The sequence below is a fragment of the Protomyces lactucae-debilis genome (assembly GCF_002105105.1).
Source record: "Protomyces lactucae-debilis strain 12-1054 chromosome Unknown BCR37scaffold_3, whole genome shotgun sequence".
NCBI lineage: Eukaryota > Fungi > Ascomycota > Taphrinomycetes > Taphrinales > Protomycetaceae > Protomyces > Protomyces lactucae-debilis.
The window spans coordinates 281,849-298,865 of NW_024467995.1; the positions used below are offsets into that span (position 1 = coordinate 281,849).

The following is a 17,017-nucleotide window of genomic DNA, read 5'->3' on the forward strand; positions in this document are numbered from 1 at the left end:
ACCTTTTCACTCTCAATATGCATTTGGCAGGTAAGAGGACTGCTCGGATTCAGTCTTGCTAGCATCTCCAGTGTCTGGTATGGCATGACTATTTGGAGCTATACGAGTGCCTGCTTTACAGATCCAGGCTCTCCAGCCGGCACGCTCGCCACTGAGGTACGCCATGCCCACCACTCTACTTACTAGCTGACATCAGTCTGCCAACTACAACGCATTGCCTCAGGACAGGCTTGAGGATGGACCAGATTTTGCCACAGTCACAGTCAAAGATGACGGCAGCGAGCGATTCTGCCAAAAGTGCTGTTCGAGAAAGCCTGACCGGGCACATCACTGCAGGTCATGTCGGAAGTGTGTCTTGAGTATGGCCCCTCCTGCTTCAAGTCGCGAGGCTAATCATTAGAGATGGAGTGAGTGCCGCGATGAATCAGCTGGCCTTGCTAACAGCAGTCATCATTGTCCCTGGCTCGCGACTTGTGTCGGCTTCCACAACTACAAGCAATTCATCCTCTTCCTCATCTACGTCTCCACCTGGTGCATATTCCTATGTGGCATGACAGCATGGTTTCTCTGCGAATTCTTCTCGCTGAATGACCCATCCTCAGTCGAAGACCAGTTTTGGCCCATGTACGCCTCTCCAATCAAGTATCCTTGCTCATCAACCAGAAATTGGATCGTCCTACTTGTTCTCTCTGGCGTCGTTGGACTCACAGTTGGTCTCTTTTGCGCATGGCACATCTCCCTTGTCCTGCGTAACTATACTACAATTGAATACCTAGAGGAGACGCGCTTCAAGGGAGATACCCGGGCTTACCTCACCGCAGCCACACCGGCGGGTGTCTTCAACATCTTTGACTTGGGCTATCGCCTTAATTGGGAACAAGTTATGGGACATGAGCCTCTCTTGTGGTTTGTACCAACACAGCCCAGGTTAGTGCTGCGAATCACAGAGAGGAGTGAATGTGCTGACAAAAATAGGATCAGGGGTGACGGCTACAGCTTTGCAATATCGACCAGAGCGACAGATCGCCTGAGAGAAAGAGAAGCTCTGCATTCCTTCGAGCCGATCCGACGACTTGAGCCGCGCAATGAACTAGAGATGTCTGACTATAGAGAGTCGCTGGAGGTGTAGTCAGCTGTTCTAATACTAATTCTCATGACTTGACGCGACGCGACCCAATTTAGCGCAACGACCACACAGATAGCTCAGCCTTCTTTCTTCTCCCTTGGCAGACAGGGTACTGCAAGGATACAGTACAAAAGCACCCGCTACAGTCTTCGGGCAGTCAGCTTACTGTCCAAGACATGTACGACAGCCGCTTACGTCAAGGTCATAGCGCAGCCGCCCGCGACCATAGCGGTCGGCCTGCACAAGACTACTACAGCCAGCATGCCAATTACTCGCCCCTCAAATCAAAGAGCATGACAGACCAGACGCAACCATCAGAGAATGTGCCAACAAGCAGTGCAGGGCTGACAGAGCGATCGTACATGAAAGCCTATGAAGACGAATATACCGACCACAAGCAACCATACCAGACCGCCTATGCGCCCGCATATCAGCAGCAATGGCAGAATAACGATATTCCCATGAACAGCATGGAATCAACGGCAGATAGAGAGCCTGGATCGCGCGATGGTCTGATACAGGAGAAGCGTCAAGTATGGCGACGCTATCCAATTTGGTGCTGGTTGATGAGTGCTATCCAACTTGCCGTCTTTCTTGGACAGCTTGGACATGCTTGGAAACTGACGGGGACGCCGATTCAGCTCAAGCCGTCATTCAACCCCCTCATTGGGCCGTCAGTTTACAACAGTATCAACATGGGCGCACGATATCCACTGTGCATGCATGCCATTGCCAATGTAACTGGCGTTGTCACAGCGTATCCATGCCCCAATAACACAGCATCGGCACTCACATCCTCGAATGCTTGTTCACTGGCGGAGCTCTGTGGCAATGGTGCAAAGCCAAACGAGCAACCAACGCAATGGTGGCGATTCATCACACCCATCTTCCTGCATGGTGGTGTCCTCCATATCGCCTTCAATCTCCTGCTCCAATTGCGATTAGGTCCACAAGTTGAGCGAGAGGTAGGGACACCCATCTTTGCCTTCATTTACCTCGTCGGTGGCATCGGCGGGTTTCTCTTCGGTGGCAACTTTGCAGGCGATGGTATTGCAAGTCAAGGTGCATCAGGCGCTCTTTTCTCCATCATCAGTCTGAGTTTACTCGACCTACTCTACCACTGGAAGCAGATTCAGAAACCCATGCAGGGTCTCATTACACTCATTTTCGATATTGTCATTTCCTTCGTGCTGGGCCTCCTACCAGGCGTCGACAACTTTTCACATATTGGAGGATTCATGTTTGGCTTGCTCATGGGTGTTGCCTTGATGCGATCACCGGATGCCATCAAACGAATAACTGGCACAGATTCAACAGTCAAGCACTCTGGCAGATTCTTTCAAGGACGCAAAGCTGCGTGGTGGGCTTTCAATGCTTTACGATGCGCTTGTCTCGTGCTTGTTGTCATTACGTATATCTTGCTTGTTCAGGTGAGTCACAGTTGCTGCCTTTGCTTGATGCTAATTAGTCAGAACTTCTACAAGGCGGATCCAGTCAAGTGTTCTTGGTGTAAATACCTCAGTTGCATACCAGTCAGCAATTGGTGTAGTATCGGCGATATTCAGACACAAGCAGTCGTTCAGTAGGCGACGAGCTACAAAGCATATCAGGCTAGCGAAAACGCATTTTCAAGGAAAAACATGTCCCATGAGGAAGTGATTCGACAGTGCTGAATTCATGTTAGCCTGGCCTCAAGTCGACAGGTTCCGTGATGTTCCTCAAGGTAGGAAGGCTGTGAAAAAATAATTTTCTGTTGGTCAAAAAAATCAGGGGAGGAGCCGTTGAGAATTGTCTCCTGAATCTCGGTATGTATATCAACCGCCTCGGCTTCCCACCATGGCCCCAACCAGTCGACACAACTCATCAGACACAGACATCGTCAGCAGGTATTGCCTCCATCGATACCAATACGGTAACTTACGATAGTCCAGCGCAAACACAATACTGGTCGGCTCTACTAAAAAATGGGGGCTCATTTTATTTGGCAGAAGATGGCTCTACTGCTGCAATTTGTGCACATGCTTCAATGCCTTCCAGCAGCCACTACAAAGCCCGAGTTGCCAAACTGCGGATCGCAGACGAGCTCCTTTTCGATCAAAGTGACCGCTGCAACGACGAATCAACCTGATTGTTCAGCAACACAAGCATCCGACTGTGGAACTCTTGTCAAATCTACCTTCCCTACCACCCGACCCTTCTCTGTTTGTCAAAAGCGTGGCACCAAAGTCTTCGGCAAAGTTCAACTCTCTGAATTGTGCAACGCCGAAAAGGGACTGCTTACATGCGGCTGTCTTTACACCTTTGTCTTTCAGGGTCTCGAATCAACTGATTATTGCAAACCCAGTCGTCTGTTGGACAGGATCACGACACGACTCACATTTCCAAAAAAGTCATTGCAAACTCAGGGTGTCGACAGCACTTGTGGCCTGAAGGTGAATGAGGGCTTCAGTCTCAGCTGGCCACAGAAGGCCTAGCGTTATGCTTCACGAAGCAACAGTGGTCATGGATAGACTGTCCTTGGCCCTGTAAATCATGTAGTCAGCTATCCATGCTAGACGTCTATTCAACACAATATCTTTTTACAGCTACAATACAGAGTCTCCTCACTATCTCGCGACAGGCCAGTTGATGCTGAACATGGGTCGATCGCAAGATGAGTGATTATCAAGCAATCTTATCTGAAATGAGCTATAGGTTGAGACTGTTCAGGCTATCAAGCGCGAAGGCAAGGGAAGCTGCAGAACCCTCAACGGAGCACGGCAACGTCGGGCCGTCGTCGGCAAAGGTCCTTAGCGCAGCAGCATCTTCCGTGCTTCAGAACTTCCTAACCAGATCGCTTCCTCACATACTTTGCTGTCACGCTTCTTGCTCACTCGCAGCCATGATTTGGCCAGAACAGTCTATTTTCGTTCCTGCTCGCAGGCAGTATACGATACAAGCAAGCACGTTGGCACCCCTGACTTTTGAATTAGAGAACACGCGGTGGCATACGACAAATTACGAAATGACAGTGAAAGCATCAAGCCGTCGAGTCTTGAATGGTAGTATGATATCTCGCAGACCTTCGATCCTTGTGGCTATGGCGTGATCAAAACAGTTCAGGGGAGAGGGCTGTTCGAAGAGTCAGACTCACAGTCCGCCTCACCGATCAGATGGCATGGCATGGCACGTGCTCCCGGACTTGCTGTGCTGGCAGCTCCTTTATATGCTCTCTTCTTGTCTTTTCGATACTTTAATCTCTTCCACATCTCATTCTCAGGCCTACTACATACGTATATTCGCTTGAGTGCTGAAAGTGGAGGAGCCGCGACGTAAGGATCCTAAGGTCTTACAGATTGGTTTCGAGTGCAGAGATCTGGAGTTGTTCATTAGACATGAGCAAGTCATACAATCTGCGCAGCAGGGACAAAGAACCCACCCTGCCCATGGCAGCTTCCCAGCCACCACCCAGTAAGCAGCAGGAGGTGGAAGCCATGATGGAACGCATCAGGAACGACAATTCCTTCCTCTCCAAACAAATCGAGTTATTGGGTGGTGGCTGGGAAGCTGCCATGGGAGGTCCTTTTGGCGAGGGCGGTGGGCGGAAGGCTGTGATGGGAGGCCCCATTGTGGTTGGCGTGGTACAGGGGTCTGGAGCAGTCATGAGAGGTCCCATGGTGAGTGGCGTGGTGGGTGGGTTGAACGCCGCCGGCTATTTCTGACTACATGTTCTGGCAATTCACCACGCTTACTTCTTCTCTTCTACATTACGCCTCTCAACAAAGCTTGTCGCTGTGTCTCCTTCTGCTCTTGTCCGTCTCGTTTCCGAAAACACCTATCACGTTGTCTCCTCGCGCTCTTACTCGTTGACAACGTTCCTGCTTTCTCATCTCTACTTCTCTGTCAGTTCCCTCGCTCGACTCTGATAGAGGCATAGGGGCAGCCTTCTGCTGTCTTGTTTCTTTAGTTCACAAATCTATCAATTTCACCTACATCTGTTCAAGTCCAGCTGTCTCCAGCACAGGTACTCTCCCTCTCCCTCCTTCTCACCCGTTCGCGACAGCACGACCGTGATCAGTAGATTCGTTGACCCTGTGCTCGTAGAATTGCTACTACAGTAGAACATAGCCAAACTTGATTTAGTTGATTATGAATTCATGACTCTTTGCACGTGTTTTGCGACTTGCGAGTCGAAGTTGCGACAGAAAAACAAAACAAATCAAAAGGCAACCATCTCTACTCGACAGCAAGATACCAGTCAATGGAGGCCGGTCTGTTGCCAAGCCTCGTAGGCTACTACAAGGCCGTCGCTCACACGGCTCAAGTTGGTCATGCGTACGAATGTGCACGCCTCGAAAAGACCATTACAGAACTTCAACAACAGCTCGACACGCAAACAGCTTTGACCAATGAAGAAGAAGAACGCGTGCAACACGCCCAGGCAGACCTCCAAACGGCGCAACAAAGTATCTTGGCGCAGGAAAAGCGCGTTGTCGCATTACAACACGAAATTGACGCGCTACGACAAGCGCATGAAGCAACGCAGGGTCAAGACCAGCAAGCCGTCAAGCAAGCTCGCGCAACGGCCGATTCCTTCAAGCGAGAAATCAAAGCACTCAAGGAAGATCTTAAGCTGCGAGACGAGGAAGTTCGTGATTTACGACAGGATGCTGCAGATCGCGCTGTGGAGGAGAAGGAAGCGCGTGATTTGGCACGAGAGCGTGATCGATCTTCGCGTGAACACCGAGAGCAAGTGCGTGCCAAGGATATTGAAATCCGGAAGCTGGGACATATACTTGAGCAAACTTCTGCACGTGTTGCAGGATTGGAGGCTGATGTGGGAGAATCGAGGGAGGCGCTCAAGTTGACGACCATGTTGCTGAGAGAAGCTGAAGCGCGACTGAGAGAGCAAGCACTGCAAGGTGTTGCTGGACGACGGTCATCACAGGTGACTGCAGCGTTGGCTGCTGCGGCCGCCACTCAACAGACGCTCGCCCAACCAGCAGTCAAGCAGAAAGCTCCAGCTGCTTCTATCGCCGTTCCAAAGGCCGTCAAAAAGCCTGTCATTGCAGACGCAGAATCGGAGGAAGAGCAAGAACCCGAGCAAGCTCCGTCAGAGACAAGTACACCGGCGGTGCAACGACCTCGAAAACGTGCTGCTGCGCCAACAACACTGCAAGAACCACCCACGACAGACTACGATGCAGTGCCTGTTGCAATAGCCGCACAGAAGCAAAAGCAACTTGCAGCAAGGCGAGCATTGGCGGCAGACAAGGAAAATTATGAGCCACGCGCTCGTAAGTCTGCTGTAGCCGCCGCGGGGGCCAAACGTAAAGGGAAGGTCATGATGAGTGTCGAGGAATTTGTCGCATCACCACCGAGGTCATCTTCTGGGGAAGACTCTCCTGCTATCAAGGAAACCGCAAAGGTTGTCAAGAAACGAGGCGGAGCGAAAGCAATGACATCTGCTGCGCTGGCGAAAGCGGCTGCTGCTGGTAAGACCAAGAAGAGCGATTTCTCAATGACGCCGTTTGTGGACAAGACGCGCAAGCTCTCGGTCATACCGTTGAGTCCACCCACCAGTCGAGACCAGCAAATCAGATTACGCGATGAGGAAGATGCTGGTGCTCAGGGCGGCAAGATGAAGAAGAAGCGCAAGTTGCTCGGTGCTGGGCAGCGGACACTTATGGACGATACGCCAAAGAAGACAATTGTTGGTGGTAAGAAGGTATTTGACTTTGGCAAGGACTTGAGTCCGCTCAAACGGCCAAAGAGTTCTGGACTTGTACTCAAGTAGAGAAGGTATTCACAATGTGCTTGTATAAGGTTTGCGATGGCTTAAAGAGATGCTAGAGACAGAGATACCTAGTGCATGTTGCAAAGCGTCAGCGCACAGCCGAGCATGGCAACACCCGCAACCTCGCGATACAAGTGCAGACCGCGCCACTTCACAAGCAAGCGATCGACATACTTGGCATGCACTTCAGATCCTGGATCCTGGGCAGCCACAGACAGCAGGATCTTGTTGGTGGGCGCCATCTTGAAGACGGTAAAGGGTGGCACAAGTGCACTGATGACAGCGCCGATGATGGCGACTGTCTTACCTGTCTTGCCTTGTTGCGTGGCGTCCACATAAGAGAATAGATACGCAGCCGTAGAGAAAGCCACCACGCTTGAGCCAAGCATGGCAATCATGACGGGCATAGCGCCTTTATACATGTAGGCCCAGAGCTTTGCGCGCTGCACAGCAGAGAGCGCGTCGCCGTCTGCCTTGTCAGAGCTGGGAGGGAGCTGAAGAATATATGGGACAGGTCCAAAGATGGAGCAGCCTGCATTGCCAAAAAGGAAGGCGCTCGATGAGACGGTCGCAGAAAGCGTGGCGATGCGCAAGGGCGTCAAGAGCGAGAGAATGTAGTTGACAGACATGCTAGCAGGCTTGTTGGGAGCTTGAGGTGTTGTCGGGTGGAGCTGCTAAATTTCTGTAAAAATTTTAGCTGTTTTGTCACTGTATATGTCGTCGGTAAACCTTCTCCAAGGTCGGGCGAATCAACACATCGCCAACATGTCGACTAGTACTGCAGCCGAGAGACGCGACCGAGCTATCTACCTGATCGTCTAGAAGTCCCACTCGCTCTCGTTGAGCAGGATGCAGCCATGATCTTCCTTCCTCTCAACAAGCTGACCCAGTGTATATACCTCCATCTCATTCTGCCCCTGAAGCGCTTGCCTGATTTCCTGCGCTTTGCTCGCATCCACAGCCAAGACCATGCCAACGCCCATATTGAGCGTCTTGGCAATATCAGATGTAGGCACACCACCTTGCTGCTTCATCCACCGGAATTGCTGGGGCACTGACCAAGCCTTGAGATCAATCTCCGCCGTCAAATGCGCTGGCAGCATACGTGGTACATTCTCCACGAGACCACCACCCGTGATGTGAGACATGGCCTTGATTAGACCTTGCTGACAAAGCGGCAACAACGGCTTGACGTAGATGCGTGTTGGCGTGAGCAAGGCCTCACCCAGACTCTTGCCACTGGTGCTGTCCCAGGGACACGGCGCATCATACGTCAATCCTGTACGAGCGACAATCTTGCGGACGAGGGAGAAGCCATTGGAGTGAGTTCCACTACTTGACAAGCCCAACAAGACATCACCCACTTGCATCGCTGCAAATTTGGGCAGCATTGCATCGCGCTCAACAGCACCGGTAGCAGCACCCGCACAATCATAGTCGTCACCTTGGTAGATATCTGGCATTTCTGCCGTCTCGCCACCAACAAGGGCACAGTTGGATTCAATGCAGCCCGCTGCCACGCCTTCGACAAAGGCAGCAGCAATATCGACATTAAGCTTGGATGTTGCAAAGTAGTCGGTGAAGAAGAGTGGTTCTGCGCCTTGCACAATCAAATCATTGACACTCATTGCAACGAGATCAATGCCAACTGTATCGTGCTTGTTGATGGCATTGGCAATGAGTAGTTTAGTACCCACACCATCAGTTGCAGTCACGAGCATCGGGTGCTTGTAGCCACATGCTTCAATGTCAAACGTACCACCAAACCCACCAATCTCCGAGTCAGCACCCAGCCGCCGGGTCTTGCGAACTGCAGGCTTGATTCGCTCGACAAGCGCATTACCCTGATCGATGGAGACACCAGCTTGTGCATACGTCAATCCTGGTTGCTGTGATGTGGTTGTCGTTCGCTTGAGAGCACGGTGAGCAATGTCTTTCCGATAGAATGCGTCCTTGAAGGAAATGGTCGAGACGCCTTTATACGCCTTCTTCACGGCTTCTTGGAGAGATGCTGCTGTTGCTGTCACTGCGAGAACACGTCCACCATTTGTCACAACTTTGCCGTCCTTTGATGCTGTGCCTGCATGGAACAGGAACGTATCAGCTTCCAAACTGTCTGGCAGTGAAATGACCTCGCCTTTTGCATAGGAGCCAGGATATCCACCTGCGACCATGACAACCGTCGCTGCATGTGCTTGACGAATTTTAAAGTCAATGGAGTCCAATCTGCGCTCAACACACCCAAGCATGATATCCGCCAAGTCTGTCTCCAGCAATGGCAAACATACTTGTGTTTCTGGGTCTCCAAATCGTACATTGTACTCTAGTACGCAAGGCTCACCATCTCGGCCTAGCATGATGCCAGTGAACAACAAACCAAGGAATGACATGCCTTCTTTGCGCATGCCATCGATCGTTGGTTGCAAGATGGTCGCCATAATCTTTTGCTCCAGTGCAGGCGTCGAGATCGGGATCGGACAGTAACAACCCATACCACCCGTATTGGGACCCTCGTCACCATCAAAGATACGCTTATGGTCTTGCGCTGCAGGGAGCGCACGAATCGTGTAACCATCAGAAAAGGCCAAGATGCTGAGTTCTTCACCCTTAAGGAACTCTTCAATCACAACTTCCTGTCCAGCTGAACCGAATTCATTGTCCACCATGATTGACTTGACTGCTTGTTTGGCTTCTTCCTTGGTTGCTGGAATAATGACACCTTTACCAGCAGCAAGACCCGATGCCTTGATGACGACATTGTGGTGAATGCTGTCAAGGTACGCTTGCGCAGCTGAATGGTCTGTAAAGTTCTCATACGCAGCCGTTGGGATATTGTAGCGCTTCATGAAATCCTTTGAGAAGGCCTTGGATCCCTCCATACGTGCAGCAAGCTGAGACGGTCCAAAGCAAGGGATACCTACTTTGCGGAAGTGTGTTTCAATGCCGTCGACGAGCGGAACTTCAGGTCCTGGGATGACGAGCCCGACATCATGCTGCGTAGCGAACGCAACGAGCTTGTCGAACTCTGACACGCCAACTTCAATGTTCTCCACCTTGCTCAGAGAAGCTGTACCGCCGTTGCCTGTTGCATCAGCCTGAATATTTCATCTGTGCATGGAAAAGGTCTTACCGGGTGCGACGTAGATTTTGGCAACTTTGGCAGATTCCGCCAGTTTCCAAGCTAGCGCATGTTCGCGACCGCCGTTACCAATGAGGAGGATAATCAAGGACATGGTCGGCTGGATGGGCCTGTTGGCATACACAGGACAAGTACTTTGCTTGGGTGTCTTTGTATAAACTTTTCGGTTGACAATTTCGGGAGGAGCTCAGCAGGTGATAGCACGAAAGAAAGGGAAATAGGTTTGGATTCATGCCTGGAACAGGATACAACAAGAGATGGGGAAGCTGAAAGGAAACGCCGGGAAGCACAGCACGGCTTCACTTGTATCGCACACTTGACAGAGCCTCGTCTGTGAACTTCATCATGTCCAGCAAGAGCTTGTCGCTCAATGTGTGTAGATCCAGGTGGAACTCGCCCTCTGTCACTGTTAGCTTGTGTTCATCATCTTTGAAAAGAGAAACATACCCTCAATATCATTCTTGACGTACATGTCGTCCGTCTTTTGATCATTCACCATTTGCACAATCTGGAGCAAATCATCTTCATTGAGCTTCTGCAACGCATCAGCCAACTTCTCCATATCCACCGGCCTGTTCTTTGGCTTCTTTGATTTCTTATCTCCACCGTCAGCAGCGCGTTTTGTAGCACCAGCAGGCGCACCGGCACCAGCACCATTCGTACCAGCCGCATTATACCCAGCAGGGACTGATCCAGACGCCTGCAAAGCCCTCAGAAGATTCGGCTTTGGGTTCTTGAACGTCAAGGTGTGTGGCTTCTCATACCGTTCGGTTTGGAAGTTGAGGTCGTGTGGGATGGTTTGCGAACCACCGCCATCCGTGTAGTGCAGCACGATATGCATCTCGAACTCACCCCATCCTTCCTCTGCAATCTTGAACGGCGGACGCTTGATCGCTGCAACATGTTAGCAGACTGTCATGAGATAGAAGAAAGTAAGGAGACGTACTTTTGTTTGGATTCGGAAAGGTAGGATGCAGCTTGAAGATGACTTTATCAATGAACGGTGGTGTGACTTCATTGCCCTGCGCGTCATCCATGAGTACTTCACATGTCCACGCCCGCATTGGAAAGCCTTGCTCTAGCGGACGGCCATCGATGATGTGTTGCGTCGTAACGAACTTGATGATCCGCTGAATTGGCTATCGTGATTGTTAGTATGCCACTCCATAGTAAGTGAACAAGCAATTTCGACGCGCTACTCTTTCGTAGAGGGGCCAGCCACGGTGATGACACACAGCGCAGACTCCAGGGGGAAAGCGAAAGCGTGGTAGATGCAAGTCGCAAAAGATATGCCTTACCTCTCCCATTTTGACAAGCTACTGTGGGTTGTGTCTCTTGTTGACCTGTCGCGCGTCAAGGAAAGAAGAAGAAGTGTCTAGAGGAGGCTCTTGGCTCTGACTGCTGTCCTGGCCGTGTCCCTTGCTGCAGCAGTACTCTGGTTGCTCTCTTGTCTTGTTCTCTGGCGTCGTTCGCGTTTCAGCAGGCAACTCGGCAGCGCAACAGACTCAGGCGACAGGCGACTTCTACTTCTACTTCTACCTATTAGACAAGTTACTAGACAAAGTACTAGACAAAGTACTAGACTAGTCACTGTTGTAGACTGCTCCGTCTCAGTGCTGCTCAATGCTGCTCTTATTACTATAGCAAGGCCATGGGCACCTGCCTCAGTGCTCCACTCAATAACCCAAATCTCCCTCCAGAAGCTCATAAAGTCCTTGTCCAGCATCAGACAGAGCCACCAGGCACCTATGCTCTACTCCCTGCCTTCACACAGCGTACTCACCAACGCCGCTCCTACCTCTGTGCAAACTGCCACGCGTTACTCTTCTCTGAGCAAGACCGCTTCAGTTCCGGGTCAGGCTGGCCAGCTTTCTACAGGCCAACCGATGCGAATCAAGTCGAGGTGACATGGGACTTGCGATGCTGGGAGGCCGGTGCTTTTGTTGGTGCGAGACGTGCAGCACGGTGCAAGAATTGCCGCGGTCATCTCGGTCATGTCTTTGCACTAGCAGGCGGATCGAACAATCAGCAGCACTACTGCATCAACGCCCATGCATTACATGTTGAGACTGCATGCCAATAAGTGTACTTGCGATGCATCATAACCCGATACAAAGCTGCTCACAAGTAAGCTTCAAACAGCTTCGTCTTTGTAAGCGCCTTGGTACAACCCGGTGCAGCACACGAGCGTCCTTTACCCTTTCCGAATTTGGTTGCTCGGATCGTTGTCGCACATGCACCACAATATACATGGCCACACTTGGTGAACCAAATCTTGCGATTCTGTTCATCCTCGCCACTACCCAACTCCACATGACAATCAGGACATACGAGGTAGTCGGTACTGTTGAAAGTCCTGGTGAATGGTTCCTTGCACGGTTCAGGCGGATCCACTTTATCCATCGGCTCCGGTGATGCAACGGGACCGCCCACAGCACCAAAGAAGCGATCCGCGAAACCCGTTGCCAAGCCAGCAGCACGCGCATAGAGTCCATAATCGAGATTCGGTGGAACGAAATGACCGCGTTGCATCATATTATAGACGGCATTTGCTGCATTACCTTCAGGTCGTCCATGAACGGGTAAACGTACAGGGCCACCGCCATACGGCGTCGTCACATACCCTGTGATATCAGATCTTGTCGCACCGTCTCCACCAGCTCCGCCAGCCTCATCGCCTTGTGGATACCCGAAAAATGCAAAGACTTGATTGACGTGATCGTTGCGAGTGCCATGATGCCGTGCTCCATGCTGTGCACCGGATCGAGTGCCACGTGAAATGACACCAGGAACGCGATAGTGCCGACGGGCATTGGTATGTTCTAAATTGCGATGAAGGGCATGACGTGTTGCAAGTGCTCGATTCGTCTCAACTGCACGGAGTAATTGTGCTGCTGTACCTTGCGGCCTTCCTGCTGCCGTTGGAGCTGCACGAGGGCGACGCTGGAGACCATGTCTGTCGTGTCTTACAACGTGCTGATCCGATGTTGTTGAAATAGGCGCCGCAGGTAATGAAGCAGGTACATCGCGTACATCTGGTTCGTCATCCAAATCAATGACCTGCGCATGTGCAGAAACTGTCTGACTCGAAGAGACACGACTGCGTGCACGAGCGGATCGATGCGTCGTTGTCGTAGCGACCGGTTGGAGAGGTGGCGAATCCGTTAGGTCAATCACGGCGTCTTGTGTGGGTCGTGCCGTGGACATGGCGGCAGTCACTGGCTCTTCATGTCTTCTGGTTGGAAATGAACTGACTGCTGGCTCAGGTAGCACGTAGACAGGCACGCTAGCTTCTGCTGTGGTCGAATGTGTTGTAGATGATGTGTTGGGCCTTTGAACGGGGCCGATTCCGGATAAGTCTGTTGTTGATGTAGATGGGGGCACACGCTGTGCCATAGAAGACACTCACGCTAAACTCAGTCGCTCTCCCTCACTTCTGGCAGCTGTAGAGAGTGGATTGTTTTTGCTTGCCTCTGTGAGTTGTCTGTATTTCGTCTGGTTGCGTCGTCGCCCTGGACATCGCTGGAAACAAGACCAAGACCAGCAACTACATGGAGGCTCAAGCTCTTCAACCTGCTCGATAATCTGCTTCTACCTTTGCCAATGGCAGCCATGTCAACAAAAAGCTCAAGGCATGCCAGCGTCTGTATTCTACTCAATGTGCAGCCCTGAACCAGAAAAATCCGTGGTCACAAGGATGAGACCAGCTGCAAATATCGGCTTTCACGCGTTTCTCTGTGGCAAGCAAACAAGGCACACAAGGCATGCACACAAGAATCAGAGGCGGTTACTTGGCTACCTCTACTATGGGATTTCAGCTGTAATGAGTAACTCTCGCCGTGCATATGGCTTCTGCAGTTTGTGCGACTGGCCGGTCCACCCATCAAGCAGAAAGCACACATCCCCATCCCGTTGAGCAACGCATGATTCGGCCTAGATGGCAAGAATTGTGCTGGTACTATGTGGCCGTCCTTTTCGCACAACAAGTTATGAAAGCGAGTCCGCCTCTTTTGCCTCGACCTTAAGTAGAGCTTTGGTGTGTGCGATCGCATGTTCAGCTTGCACCCAGCGATGATTGCTGTCGCAGCTGCGTCGAACTAGACCGACCTGAGGAAGGGCCACATCGCGCGAGACTGGCCGGCTGTGTATCGACGCTGCAGCTTTTCTTCATGAAAGATCGTGGTTGTGTCAATTCTGTTACTTCATCACTTGTACGCCAATTCGCTCTTCGAGCTCAATCTGACTAGCATGCATATGGATTGTGTACGGAACTCATCAAGAGAACAGCTCATAAACCTACGATGTCTATGTTGTAAGATGGCTTGGACTGTCCAAGGCGCTCCAGCTGCTCTGCGAATTTAATTTCCCAATCAGATGTGTTAAATGTGGTATGTTGAAGTCTTCTAGCAACTTGAAGAGCCAAGATAAGTGTGTCTTAGTATTGAAGGCAGCTCGCTCGTCCGTTGTCATGTCATCGTAAAAGTCGTAAAGGTTGGCCACATCCGGCACGTCTTTGGCTGCGACGTTTCTATCAGAGAGAAAATTGTTGAGGTATCAATGACATTCGCAGTCAGCTGGGCTTCGCTTTGTGCCTTTTTGGAAGGCTCGAAGGACGCGATGCAAGGCCATCGAGCTCGACAAGCTCTTCCGAGCTAAGATGTGGGCGCTCGATCATGCCAGGAAAATCGAGAGCTCCCATGAACTCAGAGAAATCAACGGACATGATTTTAGATGCTTGGAAGAGATGCTTGGACGGAGACTTCGCTTGTTCTCCGGCGGGCTAATTCGAGTTGAGCTTCGTTGAGCCTTCGGCTCGCAGCAAATTCGGCTAGCGCCTCTCGAAGAAGCTCTAGAGCTTTGCGATTGTCGGCTTTCAGCTCTCTTTCTGTTTCTGTATGAAGCTCTTGCGCTGCTGCCAGAGACCTCTGCAGCTCGGCACGTAACTCTCGCTCGTCTGCTAGAGTGCTCTGCAGCTCTTTATCTGCTTCTCACGCTGCTACCAGAGATCTCTGTAGCTCGGCACGTAGCTCTTGCTCTGCTGCTAGAGTGCTCTGTAGCTCTTTTTCTGCTTCTCGCGCTGCTGCCAGAGACCTCTGCAGCTCCGTCCGTAGCTCTCGCTCTTTTTCTAAGCGCAAGTTTTGCTCCCTGGACGAGATTTTGAGCATAGCATGACTTTGTAGCGCCTGCTGTAGCGTCTTCACATCAGCTGACCCTTGCGAGCTGGCCGCGCGCTTCATTGGCTCGTTGATTTGAACACTTGTGCGAGAAGCATCGCTGTCTTGCGTGTCGTTGACTTTTGGCGATTGTTTCACACGCGACGCCCAGCCAGCCAGGTAGACCAGGACATAGCATGCACAGATGGCCATGATAGCATATTGGCAGGATATTGGCAGGATGCAATGGTTCAACTGTACAGCGCACACGCTAGACTCCGCTAGCGTCAGAATTGCACCCAAGAGCTACAGACAAGTTGTGTAAGGTGCAATAAAGAAGAGAGCAAGATTGCAGCTACGAGTACAAAGAAGCTTGCTTCTGCTGTGCACGAGACGAGCCCGAACGAGAAGTGTGCTAGATACCATAGCGTGCAAACCCTTGCTTGCTCTCCACCACCACGCCTTTGCCTTGTCCCTCCCAAGCGACATCCTCGAAATGCCCAGACTGTTCAAACACCGCCTCCCACGTCTTTTCAGGCTTCTTGTACGCAAGCATTTTGAGTCCCTTGTGTCCCGCAACAGCCATGAACTGCGCACTCCCATCAAATGATACCGCCTGTGCTGCATCGACGCCAGGAATCTGCATGATGGCTGTGCCTTTGCCGAGATGCCACAGTGATGCGTCTTTCTCCTTTGCACATGTCACAGCGAGCCAGAAGCCATTCTCTGCGAACGCTAAGCTCGTTACGGGGCCTGCTGTCGGACCAAAGGTTGCCTCGATGGTTGATGACAAGAGATGATAAATGTAGACGTTGCCATCTTTACAGCCTAGTCCGAGGAGATGACCGTCTGGGTGGAATGTTGCACATAGAATCGCTAATTTGTTAGTGTGCTCTTTGTCAAAGAAGCGTTCCTTACGTGATGGCACTTTTGCAGAAAAGACCTCCGTCAAATCTTCACTTTTAAGCAGTAAGAACTTGTCTGCTTTGGCGGCGACCAAAAAGTCCTCTGTAGGATGCAAAGCAACCTTCTTGCGACCATTTTTGGCACGGCCAAACTTGTTGATGGCGGCCGCAAGTGCAGGCACGACCAGACATGCTTTGGCCACTTCATCCACAGGCGCTTCCGCTGCTTCTTTGAGAGCTTCGGCTGTTGTCCAATCGTCAGGCACCTTGCGCTTCTTTCGACCAGCACTGGCCTTTTCTTGGTAGGCTTCCACGACACTCCGTATCTCGGCTGGTACTGCATCTTCTGACTCTGCTTGTTGTTCTGCACTGCCATTTGCTTCTTCGACATCTTCCATAGCCTCGTCCGCGGCAGCTGCACCATTCGTTGTTCCCAAATTCTGCGACACCTCCGCCAATGCGTGCCGAGCTTCATCTCTTTCCTTCGTCAAGCGTGCAATGACGCGACACGCAGCATCATGTTGATACAAAGCCGTACTGAGTTCTTGTCGCGTCTGATGAAGTGATTGCTTGAGGCCATACGTCTCCAATGCAAGACTATCCCATTCCGTTTGGAAAAGGCTTAATAGTGCAGGAATGGAGGAAGCACTCGGTGGACGCGGTGCAGCAATACTAGGAACACGAACAGGTAGGATGTCTTGCTCAATTTGCATCTCCTCGCCTGTGGTTGGGTCTGTACCGTGCTCTGTGACATAGGCTTCGAGTAGGCGACGCTCAAATATGCTACCGCTCACTTTAGAGATGACTGGCTCTTGCGGCGCTTCACCGGAGACTGATGTATTAGCGAGTGTTCCAAAAAAAAGGGGCCAGGAGGATGACATACTTGCGCAAAACATGGCTACGGGCCGTCTGCTGTTG

At 51.3% G+C, this 17,017-nt stretch overlaps 11 protein-coding genes across 11 annotated transcripts; 5 read left to right on the forward strand and 6 right to left on the reverse strand.

The window, feature by feature from the left end:
• Positions 1-29: 29 nt before the first annotated feature.
• On the forward strand, positions 30-1,241 carry BCR37DRAFT_396883 (DHHC palmitoyltransferase-domain-containing protein). The gene is made up of 4 exons (XM_040871717.1): positions 30-156; positions 197-359; positions 401-407; positions 448-1,241. Exons 1-4 carry the CDS (start codon positions 85-87, stop codon positions 1,127-1,129), a joined length of 924 nt encoding a protein of 307 aa, XP_040727407.1. The 5' UTR covers positions 30-84; the 3' UTR covers positions 1,130-1,241.
• Positions 1,242-1,596: 355 nt separating this feature from the next.
• Positions 1,597-2,712, forward strand: BCR37DRAFT_343739 (rhomboid family-domain-containing protein; the record flags this gene model as incomplete). Its single annotated transcript, XM_040867524.1, has 2 exons — positions 1,597-2,556; positions 2,599-2,712. The coding sequence occupies 2 exons, from the start codon at positions 1,597-1,599 to the stop codon at positions 2,710-2,712; spliced, it is 1,074 nt and encodes a 357-aa protein (XP_040727408.1).
• Positions 2,713-2,881: 169 nt separating this feature from the next.
• On the forward strand, positions 2,882-3,690 carry BCR37DRAFT_210119 (uncharacterized protein). The gene is made up of 2 exons (XM_040866419.1): positions 2,882-3,012; positions 3,053-3,690. The coding sequence occupies exon 2, from the start codon at positions 3,091-3,093 to the stop codon at positions 3,598-3,600; it is 510 nt and encodes a 169-aa protein (XP_040727409.1). The 5' UTR covers positions 2,882-3,012; positions 3,053-3,090; the 3' UTR covers positions 3,601-3,690.
• Positions 3,691-5,366: 1,676 nt separating this feature from the next.
• BCR37DRAFT_391025 (uncharacterized protein) lies at positions 5,367-6,902 on the forward strand (the record flags this gene model as incomplete). The annotated part of the gene is made up of 1 exon (XM_040870945.1): positions 5,367-6,902. The coding sequence occupies one exon, from the start codon at positions 5,367-5,369 to the stop codon at positions 6,900-6,902; it is 1,536 nt and encodes a 511-aa protein (XP_040727410.1).
• A 34-nt stretch (positions 6,903-6,936) lies between these two features.
• BCR37DRAFT_209383 (uncharacterized protein) lies at positions 6,937-7,626 on the reverse strand. Its single transcript, XM_040866414.1, has one exon. The coding sequence runs from the start codon at positions 7,529-7,531 to the stop codon at positions 6,971-6,973; it is 561 nt and encodes a 186-aa protein (XP_040727411.1). The 5' UTR covers positions 7,532-7,626; the 3' UTR covers positions 6,937-6,970.
• A 94-nt stretch (positions 7,627-7,720) lies between these two features.
• BCR37DRAFT_344073 (aminoimidazole ribonucleotide synthetase) lies at positions 7,721-10,135 on the reverse strand (the record flags this gene model as incomplete). The annotated part of the gene is made up of 2 exons (XM_040867544.1): positions 7,721-9,984; positions 10,033-10,135. The coding sequence occupies 2 exons, from the start codon at positions 10,133-10,135 to the stop codon at positions 7,721-7,723; spliced, it is 2,367 nt and encodes a 788-aa protein (XP_040727412.1).
• Positions 10,136-10,403: 268 nt separating this feature from the next.
• On the reverse strand, positions 10,404-11,529 carry BCR37DRAFT_376789 (transcription initiation factor-like protein subunit). The gene is made up of 3 exons (XM_040868671.1): positions 11,340-11,529; positions 10,988-11,180; positions 10,404-10,935 (listed from the first exon to the last, which is right to left on the reverse strand). The coding sequence occupies exons 1-3, from the start codon at positions 11,346-11,348 to the stop codon at positions 10,451-10,453; spliced, it is 687 nt and encodes a 228-aa protein (XP_040727413.1). The 5' UTR covers positions 11,349-11,529; the 3' UTR covers positions 10,404-10,450.
• Positions 11,530-11,692: 163 nt separating this feature from the next.
• Positions 11,693-12,124, forward strand: BCR37DRAFT_391028 (Mss4-like protein; the record flags this gene model as incomplete). Its single annotated transcript, XM_040870946.1, has 1 exon — positions 11,693-12,124. The coding sequence occupies one exon, from the start codon at positions 11,693-11,695 to the stop codon at positions 12,122-12,124; it is 432 nt and encodes a 143-aa protein (XP_040727414.1).
• A 38-nt stretch (positions 12,125-12,162) lies between these two features.
• Positions 12,163-13,437, reverse strand: BCR37DRAFT_385706 (uncharacterized protein; the record flags this gene model as incomplete). The annotated part of the gene is made up of 1 exon (XM_040870379.1): positions 12,163-13,437. The coding sequence occupies one exon, from the start codon at positions 13,435-13,437 to the stop codon at positions 12,163-12,165; it is 1,275 nt and encodes a 424-aa protein (XP_040727415.1).
• A 1,592-nt stretch (positions 13,438-15,029) lies between these two features.
• BCR37DRAFT_391030 (uncharacterized protein) lies at positions 15,030-15,407 on the reverse strand (the record flags this gene model as incomplete). The annotated part of the gene is made up of 1 exon (XM_040870947.1): positions 15,030-15,407. One exon carries the CDS (start codon positions 15,405-15,407, stop codon positions 15,030-15,032), a length of 378 nt encoding a protein of 125 aa, XP_040727416.1.
• A 202-nt stretch (positions 15,408-15,609) lies between these two features.
• On the reverse strand, positions 15,610-16,995 carry BCR37DRAFT_391031 (Prp19/Pso4-like-domain-containing protein; the record flags this gene model as incomplete). Its single annotated transcript, XM_040870948.1, has 3 exons — positions 15,610-16,070; positions 16,113-16,931; positions 16,983-16,995. 3 exons carry the CDS (start codon positions 16,993-16,995, stop codon positions 15,610-15,612), a joined length of 1,293 nt encoding a protein of 430 aa, XP_040727417.1.
• Positions 16,996-17,017: the final 22 nt, after the last annotated feature.

Coding starts and splice junctions, on each gene's coding strand:
- BCR37DRAFT_396883 (XM_040871717.1), top strand. CDS start 85: ATGACTATTTGGAGCTATACGAGTGCCTGCTTTACAGATCCAGGCTCT. Junction 157..196: donor CCGGCACGCTCGCCACTGAG/GTACGCCATGCC, acceptor AGCTGACATCAG/TCTGCCAACTACAACGCATT.
- BCR37DRAFT_210119 (XM_040866419.1), top strand. CDS start 3,091: ATGGGGGCTCATTTTATTTGGCAGAAGATGGCTCTACTGCTGCAATTT.
- BCR37DRAFT_209383 (XM_040866414.1), bottom strand. CDS start 7,531: ATGTCTGTCAACTACATTCTCTCGCTCTTGACGCCCTTGCGCATCGCC.
- BCR37DRAFT_376789 (XM_040868671.1), bottom strand. Junction 10,936..10,987: donor CTTTCCGAATCCAAACAAAA/GTACGTCTCCTT, acceptor AACATGTTGCAG/CGATCAAGCGTCCGCCGTTC.